This window comes from Anabrus simplex, chromosome 8, assembly GCF_040414725.1.
Source record: "Anabrus simplex isolate iqAnaSimp1 chromosome 8, ASM4041472v1, whole genome shotgun sequence".
In the NCBI taxonomy this organism is placed as follows: domain Eukaryota; kingdom Metazoa; phylum Arthropoda; class Insecta; order Orthoptera; family Tettigoniidae; genus Anabrus; species Anabrus simplex.
This window is the reverse complement of record NC_090272.1, coordinates 165,198,438-165,214,131: the sequence shown is the minus strand read 5'-3', so window position 1 is coordinate 165,214,131 and position 15,694 is coordinate 165,198,438. Positions and strand designations below refer to the sequence as shown.

The window sequence follows — 15,694 nt, the reverse complement described above, 5'->3', positions numbered from 1 at the left end:
GAGATATTGGCACCGCATTGCCACCGCTCTAGGTCAAGGTGCTGGAGAGCAAATAAATGTCCAATTTTGAAAATACTTAGATATTTGAACTTGTACGCATTTGAACTTTTAGGCCAGCTGTATGCATTCCAGCCATTCCATTTAAAAATATGGTGTTAGTATCAATATAAAATAAGCAGAAGTATATTCAGTTTGTTGTTGGAGAACCTGTAACGTTTAATTGCAAAGCCCTTTCTAAAGACCAGCAATGAGGAAGACTGGCAATCTGCCTACAGCGGGTAGATTTAAAATAGGCACTTCATTAAAATCAATAACATTCATGTTCATGATGAGTCTTTATTATAACATAGATGTATAAAAGTTCAATATTTTGTAAAAATAAAAAACATATAAACGTAAAGTTTATAAGGAAAAAGTTCTGAAACAACAGGGAAAAATGTAACTAAAATAAAATTAACATTCTTGGATGCTGTCATATTACAGATCTGAATTTTCACCAAAATTCTGTCAAACTTGCACAGATAAGCACAGCACTCAAAGAAAACAAAGAAACGGGAAGGTAATAAGAGAGAAATTACATCCGTGAAAAAAAAGGAAAAATATAATTGGTGAGTAAAAACATTTTGCCTGCACGGATCATGGAGAATGTCGTCGTTGGACGTTCTGAAACCCATCACTTCGTTTACAAGGTGACAATACCATATTTCTCTGAATCCAAGAAGATTTTTTTCTCAGAATCTCGGGTGAAAATAAAAAACGGGTCGTCTTGCATTCGTGACCTAACAGTAATGAACACCAATGGCAGCTACCACGGTAACCAAGCTGTTTCTCTTCAATCCCCGCACGTGCAAAAAACTTGACCATCAACATCCACGTCTTTATTAAACATCGCTAGCCACGGTAGTCGGCTGTACAGTGCCTCTGTGTAACATAACTGGTTCTCGGGAAATAGTGAAGAGAGTATGACATTCTACTAGCTTCTACAAAAATGTTTCTCAAATCTGCAGAATGACATCAAAACATGCGAGACTTCAAAGTCTTGGGAAGGCCAAGTCTGGTCAGTGGCAGAGTTATAACGTGTCTAGTGTACCTGACGCTTAGTAAAATTAGGCCTAACAGTTTTTTAGACGGCAGGAATATTTTTGTGATGGATCATCATTTTGTACAGACACATGGAACAGGCATTTACTGGCGAATTTTAAACAGGTTCTTGTCAATATTATGTTGCCAATTTTAAGTTAGCCGGTCCCGTGGTGTAGGGGTAGCGTGCCTGCCTCTTACCCGGAGGCCCCGGGTTCCATTCCCGGCCAGGTCAGGGATTTTTACCTGGACCCGAGGGCTGGTTTGAGGTCCACTCAGCCTACGCAATTAGAATTGAGGAGCTATCTAACGGTGAGATAGCGGCCCCGGTCTAGAAAGCCAAGAATATCAGCTGAGAGGATTCGTCGTGCCGACCATACGAAACCTCGTAATCTGCAGGCCTTCAGGCTGAGCAGCAGTTGCTTAGTAGGCCAAGGCCCTTCAAGGGCTGAAGTGTCATGAGATGGGGGTAATTTTAAGTTAATGGTTATTAAACATAAAGAAATGGAGAATAATTTTGAAGCCGCAAGAATATACGGCATAACTGAAGTCAATGTTCCACGTTGGCATGAAGACAAAGATAGTTAAAAGAATGTGTACTATACAAAGATTAATGCATTCAGTGGCCCTCAACAGGACACTTTAAAGAAGTTGAAGATGAAATTGTGAGGTATGTGCGAGAAAAACGCAAGGGCGGAATGGCCATACCACAGCGCAATAAACTCACTGACCTTCAACGTTCGCGTCTCTATCGCTAGCCGCTGATGTCGGCCAAAGCTGGCAAGTGAGACATACAGTACGTCTAGCAACTGCCGGTTGTACCCGACACTTAGTAAAAGTCACAGTTTCATAGACAGTATTAATATTTTTCTGATGGTTCATCGTATTGTAGACACACGTGGAACAGGTATTGCTGGCAAATTTTCAATGGGTTCCCTTCGATATTATGAAGGGTTACCTGTAATGGTTATTAAACTCGCGGATATAAAGAATAACTGAACAGCCGCAAAAAAATACGGCATAATTAAATCTGATATTCGGCATTGGCGTGCAGACAAAGAAAGTCTAAAAGTGCATACTGTACAACAAAGGCATTCATATGATTTCACAAAGTAATTTTTAAGCCTGATTTAATTTTCTGGAAGGAAAAAATGGACCTTGACCTTGTAATCCGAGTTCCTCAACGTATTGCTGAAGAACAGTTGTAATCTAGCACTCATGTGTACTTACACCGTTTCAATTTGCGCTATTAATTATGTTGTGTCTTGCATTCAGGGTTGTCTTGGATTTGGCGAAATACCACCATATCACGGATTACGTGTGTGAATAGACTTACTTAGGTAGTACTGAAAAAAAGGGTTCTATTTCACTGTCATACCTATAAGAGGTGCAGAACAAATATAAAGAGTGTATCATAATTAATAGTGCAAATTGAAACAGCTGTAAGTACATGATACTAGAAACAAAAAGTTCTTGGTAAACATAGGTCCGCAAACAGCCGTTTGGGAGATAATTTAGAATTTGTGGTTACTAGCCACCACTGACTTGACTGTATGTAAAAGTGTAGTTGTTTTTAATGAAAAATTAAACAGTCTTACTTAGTATGTTAAGTTACATGTTACAATGAATGTACAGTGTACTTGCTCATAGTTAAAGGAAGTGTTCAAAGTGTAGACTGTTTCCTTGTTCAATAAAAACAACTGCACTTCTACCAAAATATCTAATAACTTTTATGATGTATTGGTACCTTTTCCTAACAAGGATGACATTTACACATTCACTGTCAGAGGCAGAACTTCACATGCCCTGATGAAAGACAATGCAATTTGGCTGAAAACTTGGCTTTATTGTTAAATAAATATATATATAGTGGCTTTAATCCAGTTCATTAATTTCTTTACTAAGAATTTTTTTGCTTCTTGTACTGTGTACTTACACTGTTTCAATTTGCGCTATTAATTATGGTACACTCTGTACAGATAATGTGGCGACCTCTGTATAACCTGTCACATCTGTCTGGACAATGAATCAAGCAACATTTTCAAGGGGTCCTGAGGTACAACCATTCCATCATTCATCAATATCCAAGTTCCTCAACGTATTGCTGAAGAACAGTTGTAATCTAGCACTCATTGTTAGATCATGTCCCTAAATACTTTCCAAGTCCAGTGGTCTAGCAGGCCAGGTTTCCTACGATCTTCTTGTATTCTCGAATAAAAGCATCTTTTCTGTGCAGATGTGGAGGCATGGTGTTGCTGAGAACTGAAAGCCAATAGATGGAAGTCAGTTTGATTATGTCAGAAATCAATCTCATGGAATTGTTAAGTTGGGTATTGACTGATATAACATGATGGCTGTTCAACCAAAGTGGAGCAGAGTATTCAGCTGTAGAGAAGATCAGACCTAAAGCAGAGCACCTCAGAGTTGTTGCAGAAGCACCTGAAGTTGTACCACAAAGCTTCTCTATTATTGCGGTAGCTGTGTTTTTAACTGATTCTTGAAAGACAGCGTTTGGTCCATTGTTACTCCTAAATACTTCAGGAATGTATTATACCTAAGAACCAATCCCCCAAATGGTACATAGAGGGTCTCTCATGTAAACCCAGACCGAATGTACGGTGTTTGTACTTTGCGCTATGGCAGCTGCAGTATCGGAGGCATACTTCTTGACCTTGTAAGCAGCCTGCACGTGTTCGACCTGGCAAGCATGAGTCGCCATTACAAGTTACAAATAAGTTAAATGAGTTTTCTTTTTTTACATTATTTTTTAACTTGTTTTTCATCCACTCATAATTCCTTTTCTCATTCCAGATGTTACACACGTTTTAATCCATGGTATTGAAGGTCTCACTACACTGCTTAGCACAATGTTCTCATTTTAACAGTCAGCAAGTTTTATTTGACAATCAAGAACGACCCAGCAGACGAGAGAACTTTGTAACCTCAATATGTTTTTAATTTATTAATCATGATCACTCTCATTTCACTTCATCAAGATTTTTAATTTGTTTGTGTTATGTAATAATTGTTCTGCTACTTTTTTTTTTTTGCTAGGGGCTTTACGTCGCACCGACACAGATAGGTCTTATGGCGACGATGGGATAGGACAGGCTTAGGAGTTGGAAGGAAGCGGCCGTGGCCTTAATTAAGGTACAGCCCCAGCATTTGCCTGGTGTGAAAATGGGAAACCACGGAAAACCATCTTCAGGGCTGCCGATAGTGGGATTCGAACCTACTATCTCCCGGATGCAAGCTCACAGCCGCGCGCCTCTACGCGCACGGCCAACTCGCCCGGTGTTCTGCTACTGAAGATGGCCTTGAGAATAGGCTGAAACATGTATAGACTTTGTTTCATCTAACAGATGAGTTGATTTGTGTTGATAAGGAGGATTTTATAAATACTTTTATTTGTAAAATGAGTCACCAGTCTGAATCTCAGCTATTAACATGGTGATATAGTTATTGCAATGCCGTATTTTTGTATGTAAAAGTTCTGGTTTCATATTAATGGTCGTGTTAACATCATAACTCTCGCTATTGGTGTGCAGAAAATTCTAATGGTGTTTATGAAGTCCTTCATTATGACAGGAAGATTGGTGTTTGGTGTGCTGTTAGTGCAAGACGAATAATTGGACCTATTTTTTTCAAGACGACAGTAAATGCAGAGAGTTACGAAGTTGACATTTTGATGCTGTTCTTCCATCAGTTAACGGAAGAAGAAAAATCACGTGGGTGTTTTAACAAGTTTCAGCCCCTACTCATAAAGCACAGCCTTAACTTCTTACAATCTCGGAAGTGTTTGCAGACAGAGTGATCAGTGCTGGTCTATTTCCCCCTCATTTTCCAGATCTAACAGTGTGTGATTTTTACTTATGGGGTAAACTGAAAGAAAGAGTGTATCAAACAAATGCTCACGCACTGGAGAAACTGAAAGAAAATATTTTTTTTTGTTAGTTGCTTTACGTCGCACCAACACAGATAGGTCTTATGGCGACAATAGGACAGGAAAGGGCTAGGAGTGGGAAGGAAGCGGCCGTGGCCTTAATTAAGGTACAGCCCCAGTATTTGCCTGGTGTGAAAATGGGAAACCACGGAAAACCATTTTCAGGGCTGCCGACAGTGGGGTTCGAATCTACTATCTCCCGAATACTGGATACTGACCGCACTTAGTGACTGCAGCTATCGAGCTCGGTAAAGAAAATATTACGAATGAAATCAGAAACATTACAATGACAGAAGTCACTCGTGTAGTATTGACAAGGCAGATCATATTATCTGCTGTTTATCAGTGTAGTGAATTGACACTGTAAGTAGTCAATACAGATCACTATAGGCTACTAATACCGTCAAATTTATAGATACTGCTACATAGACAACATTTTTATAGCAATACAGAATAAAGGAGAATACAAGTAACACTTTCACTTACTATTCTAGCCTCTTGATGAACATAACATCAATATAAACCTAAGCAAATTTGTATTTAATGCAGTGGAGGGGCCATTCCTTGGTTACCCTATATCAAGTCAAGATATTAAAACCTCTTACACAGCAAGCACAGGCCATTAACAACTACCCACTACAAACAACAATGTGTATTTCTGGGACTCAATTTTTATCAGAGAGCCTTACCAGATTCTGCCAGTTCACCTGTATACAGCCCAGTATCAGTGGGTAGAGCCTGACATATTCCACTCTGATGAGTTTAGTGTCAGGACTAAGATGAAACATTGGTTTTTTAGAGTAAATGCCTTAAAAACCTTACATCTAATTTTTGATATGTTCTACTGATGTGAAAAATCAAATTCCCTCATCGGAACTTGGGACTTTCCATCAGTTCACAACTGATATACACTATACTTGCGGCAGAAACAACATTGCAGTAGAGGCTTGCTCATGTATTTCTTCCATTAGTATATAGCCAGGCTTTACCATGGAAGAGATTGCCTACACTCAATAAGCCGATGAAGAACTACTCCACCTCAAGCAGCCATCCTCGTTAGTGTTCCAGACAATTACATTACCAAATGGCATGGGACTTGTCTATGATACATTTCAAGAAAACCTTAGACCATACATACCTCCCGAATTCCAGAAAGCATTCATCACTCCCATCCACATAAGCATGGAGTAAAAAGAACGGTCAACGTACTGGCATTCGGTTCCGAGGGTCCCGGGTTCGATTCCCGGCCGGGTCAGGGATTTTAACCTTAATTGGTTAATTCCATTGGCACGGGGGCTGGGTGTATGTGTTGTCTTCATCATCATTTCATCCTCATCACGACGCGCAGGTCGCCTACGGGAGTCAACTAGAAAGACCTGCACCTGGCGAGCCGAATCCGTCCTGGGATATCCCGGCACTAAAAGCCATACGACATTTCATTTTTCATGGAGTAAAAAGTTAGTTCAGGCCATCATTCAAGAGAGATATTAAGGAGTGGGCATCACATTGCGTACCATGTCAAACAAGCTAAGTTTCTAAACACCAGTGCAGTGCAATTGTAAAATATCCACCAGTAATATCAAGATTCAGCCACATTAACATTGACCTAGCTGGACCATTGCTAACATCACAAGGATACAGATATCTATGCTTTTCTCAACAGCCACCGACAGTGCCTCTTGTGGACATCACAGCTGAAACAGCTGCACATTCACATTTTATTTAAAAATTATTTTTTTTTGCTAGGGGCTTTACGTCGCACCGACACAGATAGATCTTATGGCGACGATGGGATAGGAAAGGCTTAGGAGTTGGAAGGAAGCGGCCATGGCCTTAATTAAGGTACAGCCCCAGCATTTGCCTGGTGTGAAAATGGGAAACCACGGAAAACCCTTTTCAGGGCTGCCGATAGTGGGATTCGAACCTACTATCTCCCGGATGCAAGCTCACAGCCGCGCGCCTCTACGCGCACGGCCAACTCGCCCGGTCATTCACATTTTTATTCACCTGGATAGCTCGCTTTGGAGTCTCATACATCCTCACAGCAGACTGTGGAAGACAATTTGAAAGTCAACTTTTTTAAGAGTGTCATGGCTGCAATGGGTGTAGTCCACATAGAGACCATAGCTTACCATCCAGCAACAAATAGCAAAACTGAATGCTTGCACCTGCACCATCAATTAAAGACTGCCCTGATAGTCCAACTCAAGGACGACTGGGTTCTGAAATTTCTATTAGTACTCATGAGTCTTTGGCTTTGATTGCATATTATGCCAGGAAGTGACAGCACAGCTGCTGAAATGACTTATGGTACAGGATTTTTTAATTATTTTTTTTTACAATTTGCTTTACGGTGTACCGACACAGGTAGGTCTTATGGTGACAGTGGGATAGGAAAGAGCTAGGAGAGGGAAGGAAGCAGCTGTGGCCTTAATTAAGGTACAGCCCCAGCATTTGGCTGGTGTGAAAATGGGAAACCGCGGTAAACCATTTTCAGGGCTGCTGACAATGTGGTTCGAGCCCACTATCTCCTGAATGCAATCTCACAGCTGCATGCCCCTAACTGCACGGCCAACTGGCCCGGTGGTGCCGGAATCAGATATTCTTGCAGATAGTCATTGCTGGATGCAATTAATAAATGGTACAAAGACAATGCAGAAACAAAAAAAAGTTCCATTGCAACAGCAGAAGGTAATTGCAGACATTCCATATTTTCTCTTCAAATTACAAGAACAGAAGAGAACCTTGAAATCTGCCCCCACTGATCATCATGGCATCTGGAAATTGTTTGTCCATTAGAGCTGATGACCAGCAAATTCATGATGCTAATAGAAAGCCATTACATCCAAAGTACGATGGCCCATATCAAGGTTTGTCTAACAGTGACAAACATTTTGAAATCATGATACCATCAACATAGAAACAATCTGCTGGCATTGACAGATTGAAGCCAGCACTTCAGCAAACAGCCATTACAGAAACAAGCTCTGGAGGAGCAACCAAGAGTGAAGACACTGTCCAACCTCTTGTCTCAAGAAAAGTCCTGAAAAACGTAGTACATGAACAAAAGTGTGACTTTTAAAATGATTTCAACATTTCAAATTCCAACCAAACTTGTTTCAAGAAAGGTCATAGCATAACAACGGCTCTCTTAAAAATCACCGACGATATATGATAAGCTTAAGATACATGACAACTCACTGAGCTGTGTCTGTTTGATTTCAGCAAACCTTTTGACTGTGCAAACCATGAATTACTTCTAGAGAAGTTAAAATCTATCGGACTGTCACAAAATACTTTGTTGTGGCTCAATCATACTTCTCCCACTGTCCTCAGGAAGTTGTTTTCCTTGATTGTCTGTATTCAGGTTGGCAATTAGTGAATACTGGTATACCCCAAGGTCCAGTGCTTGGTCCGCTATACATCATGATATATATATATCATATAGTTCTTACAAACAGTTTTCAATAGAGATGGGTCCATACCAGTTTTCATCGAAAATCAATACCAATATAAGCTTTTTGTCTCAAATACTCAATACTCCAATATATTCATTCTTGAAATAAAATAATAAATAATAAAAACAAATTTCTGAATACAACATTATTTATTAAATAAGCATTTATATCTTAACACATCAATATCTATATAATTGTAAATTAAGTTAAACTATATTGTGATATGTAGTTCTAGTTAGTAGTTATGCATCTTCCCACAACCATATGTTAAAAAAGTACTGAACATCATTAAAATATAAAATGATGAATGAGGCAACAGTAATTTAATAGTGTTATCAGGATTTGTTCAAAAATACAAGCATTCTCAGTCTGTTGAGGTCAATGCTTCCTTTCTCTGTTGCATATGAGTTCTGCTGCGCCAAAGTTAGTCTGTCAGAAAATATTGTTGCTGGTGGTACACATAGATATTTCAGTTAGTTTTCACAGCTTTGGAAACCTTGTATTTGTTTTCCAATACTCATAATCGCTTGAAAGGGGGGATAACGGATCTTCTTTCAGGTATGTAGCGATTTAATCTTCAGAAGCGAGAAGTGTCTGTTCAAATGGTGCTTTTGCCACTCCAAGTTCTTTTTTTTAATTTTTATTTTTTTAGTATTTCATCCATATGGTAGTTGAATACTATTGAATACCATGAGCAATCCAGACCAGAAAGACGTAATTCCTTAAAAGTACATTCCATGTGCCTTTTATTACATGTTTACTTGAGATTTTCCACAATTTTCTTAGCGAGGAAATAACCCCTGTTGAACACACTCCTCAAGTGTTAACTGACAACGTGCGGCTCCATGGCTAAATGGTTAGCATACTGGCCTTTGGACCAAGGGGGGCCAGGTTCAATTCCAGAATTTTATCCCACACGAGTTCTTCTACGTGCTAAATCTACAGATACAAGGCTGATGTATTTGAACACCTTTAAATACCACTGGACTCAGCCAAGATCAAACCTGCCAAGTTGGGATTAGAAGACCAGCGCCTCAACTGTCTAAGCCACTCAGCTCACCTTCAATGAAGAACACAAGACCAAACGAATAGGCATTGCACTGGCCCTTCTCATACGATGTGTTAAACCATACTGTTACAGGAGATGAGACATGGGTATCCCACATCACTCCTCAATTAAAGCAGTGATCTTTTGAGTGGAGGTATTCAATGTCAGCAGTGAAGAAGAAATTAAGACAGACAATTTCCACCCAGATCATGTGCATGGTTTTCTGGGACAGACATGGCATTCTGCTAGCTGAATTCTTGGCTCGGAATGCAATCAAACCCAGGATCTCATCATATCATTTGGTTGGCGGCAGAGGCAGCAGCCCCAACCTCTCACCCTACAGTCCTGATTTGGAGCCAAGTAATTTCCATTTTTCCTTCGCCTGGAGAGTTCTTTGGTGGCAAGCATTTTAATGACTATGATCTCAACGAAGGAGTACAGACATGAATTTCATCACAGACAGCAATGTCCTATGATGGAAACATACAAAAAATTAGTGGCCTGTTTTATGGCAAGTGTCTTAATAATGGTGGTGACTCTGTGGAGAAGTAGTTTGAGGTGTGTAGAATCCAAAGAAAAGAAAATGTGTTCTAAATAATGTTGTGTTCCTTTAAAGAAAAAAAATTGGAAATTAATTAAAAATCATGCCTTATATTGTCCTATGGCTGCATTACAAGCTGATATGACACCTTTAATGACTTTGATAGATCACTAGTAAACAATTTCTTGACAGTGTGACCCAAAACTGAGACTAACCTAACCGATTCAACCACTTTACATCATATGACAGCATCATTTGAATGGCCCAGACCAACATGAACCTAATTAACCAGTACATAATTAGCATGTTTCATGAGACTCAGAAGTTCAATAATAATTTCTTCAGTGTGTTAAGATATTTAAAAATAGCAGTAATCGTTGTCGTCGTCGTCGTCATCATCAATTCTCTACTCCAGCAAGTCGGGTATGAGTATTAATAGCAGTATACTTCAATAATTTCAAAGTTTTTGAATTATGATGGAAAGTACACATACCAAATTAATATTAACACCAGGCAGCATTTGCATAGGAGTAATATATACATTTAGGCTGGCTCTGATGTATTCCATACATCATTATGACCAAGCTGATGGAACAAATTCTAAAACACACAGTAATTTTCAAGACAAGATATTGCAAAGGAGGTTTTAGAAAGTAGTTTATAAAGATGTACTGGTAGAAGATTAAGCACAAATCTGCAGTATGAAATTAAAAACAAGACGCAACGCAAACACGAAAGAAAAGAATAGAGGGTGATGGAGTCCATTTATAAAAGAACTGAAGAACAGGTATAGATCCCTATATAGTCACACTGTAACTATGAGCATCAACCTTAAGAAAATAAATATAAATAACAAGCAGTTACTTTTATGTCCATCTTCCATCACTAACCTCCTTAAACATCATGCATGCGCAAAACAACATAGCACCAAAGTGAGAAATGAAACAGTAAACATGCAGGGTAAACAAAGTCTCCCGATAGAAATGCAAGGTTTTTGATGAGAGACTATACCTTTTGAAGAAAGTAGAAAGTGAAAACTTAGTTTTCTTCGGAGAAGGATTCATCTGCTTAAGATGTTCTGAGCTGGGACTGAGGAATGCGTACAAGGCTTCACTCTGGTTCAGTGTGTCATCTTCCAATACATACTGGTGCAGAACAAAGTAATTAGCTCTAACAATAATGAAAAGCTCCATATACCAGTTCTCAGCCATTCTAATACAATTACCTGTAAATATTTCTGGATCTGAACTTTGGCCTTTTCCAGAGAATTCTTCAGAGCAGTTTTACCAAACCGAAATTTGAGGGACTGTGATGGGAGATCTAAGTGCTTCAGGTTGCGATTCAATTGGCTGTAAAAGATTTTGATAAAATTTGATTACTTTACCTTTAGCTCAATTCATTAACTGTTTTTTTGTTTCTTTCATCATTCAGAAATTACTCACCATAACTTCCGATGAAGCTCTTGGAAGTCACACAGCTTACGAAGCACCACCCAACCAGTTGAGACAGCCTCACTGTCACTCTCATCTTCCAAAACATGAACAACTAGAACAAACTGTGGCGACTCTCGGTCTTCTGACATCTGAAAAGGAAGATGTGAAAAAGAAAAGTAATAATGGGGAATATGATTTAACTAAAAAGTAATTAAAATACTGTAAGAATTCATACACACAGCTTTGTATTTGTATAGTGTTTTTTTAAATAGCATTTTTAGTGCATTCTTCTAGCAGATTAGCTGTATACTCCATGACTGCGCTGGGTCAGGTCGACATGTAGTGTTCCAAGTGCTCCATATTTTCTTGTTATTTATAGCAGTTAAACGCGTCACGTGTGGAAGTAACAAAGTGATCTTTAACGATGGGGTGTTCAGTGAGTGTCCTAGCAGTTTGATCCTCTGAGAGAATTTGCTAATTGTGAAAAATTGTAAAATATCGTGCTTAACATGGTGCACCAGTGAAAATGTGTACATGACTGCTGGTACTGGCAGTACGCTTCAAGCAAGGCGCAGAGTTGCCATACCTCCCTCATCAACATTTTACCTCATTCTCCTGACCATAGCTGCATCTGGAGGTGTAGAAACAAATCCAGGACCTCCAGACAGAAATGTAACATAGAATGTCATATTTGTTGTTCTAAGGGCCGTATGAATCAGCTGTATGTGAAGTGTGTGTTGCGTGAAATGTCCACGCATAAGACCTGTGCCAAAATCTCTCCATCTGATTACAATAAAATTAAACGTGACTTCTTGTCTTGCCAGTGCTGGAAGAGTTGTCTTCCGGTATCATCGGACTCGTTCTTCAAAGTGCCAAAGGAAATTAAGTAAATAACTCAGTAAATAGCAATGACTCAGTTATCAGTGTACAGGGCTCCCGAAACATCATTCTCTCATTTAATGCCCGTAGCATAATGGGTTATAGGAGACAGGAGGAGATAAGAGCATCAATGGCAAGTATTGAACCGTCAATCGTGTCTGTGAAACGTGGTTGGGCAATGCTACTTATGACGGTGAAGTATTTCCACAACCATACTTGGTCTTCAGGAAGGATAGAACCTGGACGTTTGGAGGGGGTGGTCTCCTGGCTATACGAACGGAACTACAACCAATCCAACTAGGATACTTGGAGACTGACAGTGAAGCTCTATGAGTGGAGGTGACACTAGAGGCAACAAATTCTTGACAGGTAGCTTATATCGGGCTCCAAAATCCAAGCCCTGTATAAATGAAGAATTACTGGAATCTCTAAGACGAGTGCAACTCATTCAGCACAAGTACAATGCCGTCTACCTCACAGGGGACTTTAACCTGGACATAATATGGACCTGTGATTCCGCTCCCATCCCTGGAAATTCATTGGCAGACACATTCCTAACAGCGTTCTATGATCTCTTTTTGGAATAGCTTGTTCTAGAAGCAACATATATCTCCAAAACATCCCGTTCTATATTAGGCCTATTTCTCACTAATCATCCTTAATCAGTATCCCGAGTTGAAGTCATACCCGGCTTCAGTGATCACCACACCATTCAAGCGACTCTAGCTACCCTAGGCTGCAGAAAACCTGTCAAACACAAATCCAGGCCTCGATATAACTTCAGGAAAGCTGATTGGAAATCCCTCTCCACCTTACTACTGAATCATCAACCCACTCCAACCTCCTTATCAACCTGTGACGTAGACTCCTTGTGGCTCGCCTGAAAAAATACATTTTTCTGGTGTGTTGACCAAACTGTACCGAAATACACTTTAAAAAGAGAGAAGTTCCATGGATTAAGAAAGAACTTTTGAAGTTAATAAGGAAATGGAACAATCTATACAAAAAGTGGAAGCCGTGCCAAAAGGAACAAGCGTGGGAAAGTACAAATCCATATGGAAAAACACTAATTAGAATAGGATCAAGGAGGCTTACGATCAGTATATTTACAAGGCTTGCTCAGATACCAAAGAGCTGTGGAAACTACTAAAAAGGAACTGTGGCAGTGCTGCACCAAGCTCCTTTCAAGCTAACAGGAAATCCATCTCCAAACCCGCAGACACTGCCTCAGCCTTCAGTGAAAAATTTAAAGAGAATTTCTCCCATGTATAATCAGCTAGGGACATGTATATAACCAACACACCCATACTGCCTCTCCCTTCCTCCAGCCTCTACTTCTCGGAACTTGAAGTACTAGCAAGTTTGAAGAGGATTCAACCCTATGCGGCGAGCAGCCCTGATGAAACACCCAGCTGTATACTCCATGACTGCGCTGGGTCAGTGGCACCATCTCTCTGCGAACTATTCAACCTGTCGCTTCACTGTGGATCACTGCCTCAAGTTTGGAAGTGTGCTGATGTAGTTCCGATTTTCAAGAAAGGGGACAAAGCACTCATTGACAACTATCAGTCAGTGTCTCTCACATCCCACGAACGTACATGTATGGAATGACTGGTAGCCTCTAATATACAGGAATACTTCCGGGAAGGTAATCTGCTAAGTGAAAGCCAGCACAGTTTTCTTCCAGCAGGATCCTGTAATATTTTACTAACAAAGGTTATTGATGAGTGGCAGTTCTTCCTGAAGAAATCTAAAATTGTTCAAGTAGACTGCGAGGCTTTGGACTGGGCTAAAGATTTTGACCAAATCCCTCGTGAACGACTTTTGTTAAAATTAAGACAGATGAATGTAAGCGGAAGTGTACTGGCATGGTTGCGGTCATTTCTCGAGAGTCGAACTCAACATGTTGTGTTTGATGGAGTTCGATATTCGACCGTTAAAGTAACCTTAGGAGTATGTCAAGGCACCGTCTTGGGACCTTTATTATTTAATGCATTTGTCTCTGATTTATCTAAATGTGTGACCCCAACTATAGCCCAGTATGCTGATGACACTGTAATGTACAGGGATATTCAATGTGCAGATGATAGTCTGAAGTTACAGTCGGATTTGGACACTATAGCGGTGTGGTGTTACGTCAACGGTCTCAACATTAATGCTGGCAAATGTAAATAAATTAGGTTAAGTAGGTCTCGACACCCAGTAGCATGTATATATTGAACCATATCGTTCATGAGGAAAGAAATAGATATTTAACGCGATAGAAGTATTGTGTCAGGGAGTCGAATTCAGAAAAGGCGCGAAGCGGTTCTGAGTGCACTAGGGGGCAGAGAGCGCCGAGTCGGTTGAGGCATTCAGAGAGAGCGAGCAAGAAAATCACAGATTAAGGATGGAGATACCCAAATGCTGTTCGGGGAATTCCATCTACCACACTGATAAAGAAAATTGCGGCAAGAAGCAAACCTGACAAGTTGGAAGTAAGGATCATATCTGCTCTTCTCGAAGGAAATCAGAAATACTAAAATAACAGTTATATTCATCATAATTTCCTGAATGACATGACTGGTTTGTGGTGTTAATGATCACTGCTTTCTGTAATACAATCTTTGCGCGAAGACCGTGGGAACCAAACGATTCTCGGGACAAAGAACTCAAGTGTGTATCGCGGTGAATGCCCTGGCTTGGCGTCACTGTCCGAACTAATAGATAGAACAAGCAGCAGGGGAGAGCTTCATTCTATCATTCTCTTTCGTGCAGTCGCGTGTGTCATGGAGTCAGCCATGTAAGAGGTTGCATTGTGAACTTTAGAAACCGTATAAAGCATTTGTGTTATAAGGCTGATGATGACCCACACAGGGTTGAAACTAGTCTCTTGATAACAAATTGTAATGTATTTATAGACATTGCAATTATTGTACAGTATTGAGTGCCTTTGGAATGCCTTTGCTGGCAGGACCTAGTGTTTACAGTGCACTATGTCTTCTGGTATAGGCTAGAGCAATTTTGTTACTTTCATAGATCTGTCTCTGTCTTATCCTTGGCTTTGACAATATGAGAGTGACTGAGGTATGAGCGATGCTAGTAATGCCAATCCTTATGCAGCCAGTCCCTGCTATGAATGGTGTGAAAATGTTGCTCATAGGGTCGGCTTGTGTATGCATTTCAGTGGGCTTGGCAGACTGATATGTAATAGCAACTCTGGCTCGGTGAGGAAAGCAATGGGAAACTACCTCATTCATTTCCCTAGTACACCTCTTCAGTGATGCCTAGGCCATCTATGACAGCTGATGGCAGAGCTGTTGAGGATCCCAC

The 15,694-nt window shown here is 40.1% G+C and overlaps 1 protein-coding gene across 4 annotated transcripts in view; it reads right to left on the bottom strand.

The window, feature by feature from the left end:
* LOC136878915 (sorting nexin-25) overlaps positions 1-15,694 on the bottom strand; it is a 195,685-nt gene that overhangs the window by 59,247 nt on the left and 120,744 nt on the right. For all 4 annotated transcript variants that reach the window (XM_068228861.1, XM_067152522.2, XM_068228862.1 and 1 more), the window contains 3 exons: positions 11,513-11,652; positions 11,296-11,419; positions 11,082-11,215 (listed from right to left, as the gene is read on the bottom strand). In XM_068228861.1, the coding sequence (XP_068084962.1) occupies positions 11,082-11,215; positions 11,296-11,419; positions 11,513-11,652 (398 nt within the window). The remainder of the gene's footprint in view (positions 1-11,081; positions 11,216-11,295; positions 11,420-11,512; positions 11,653-15,694) is intronic.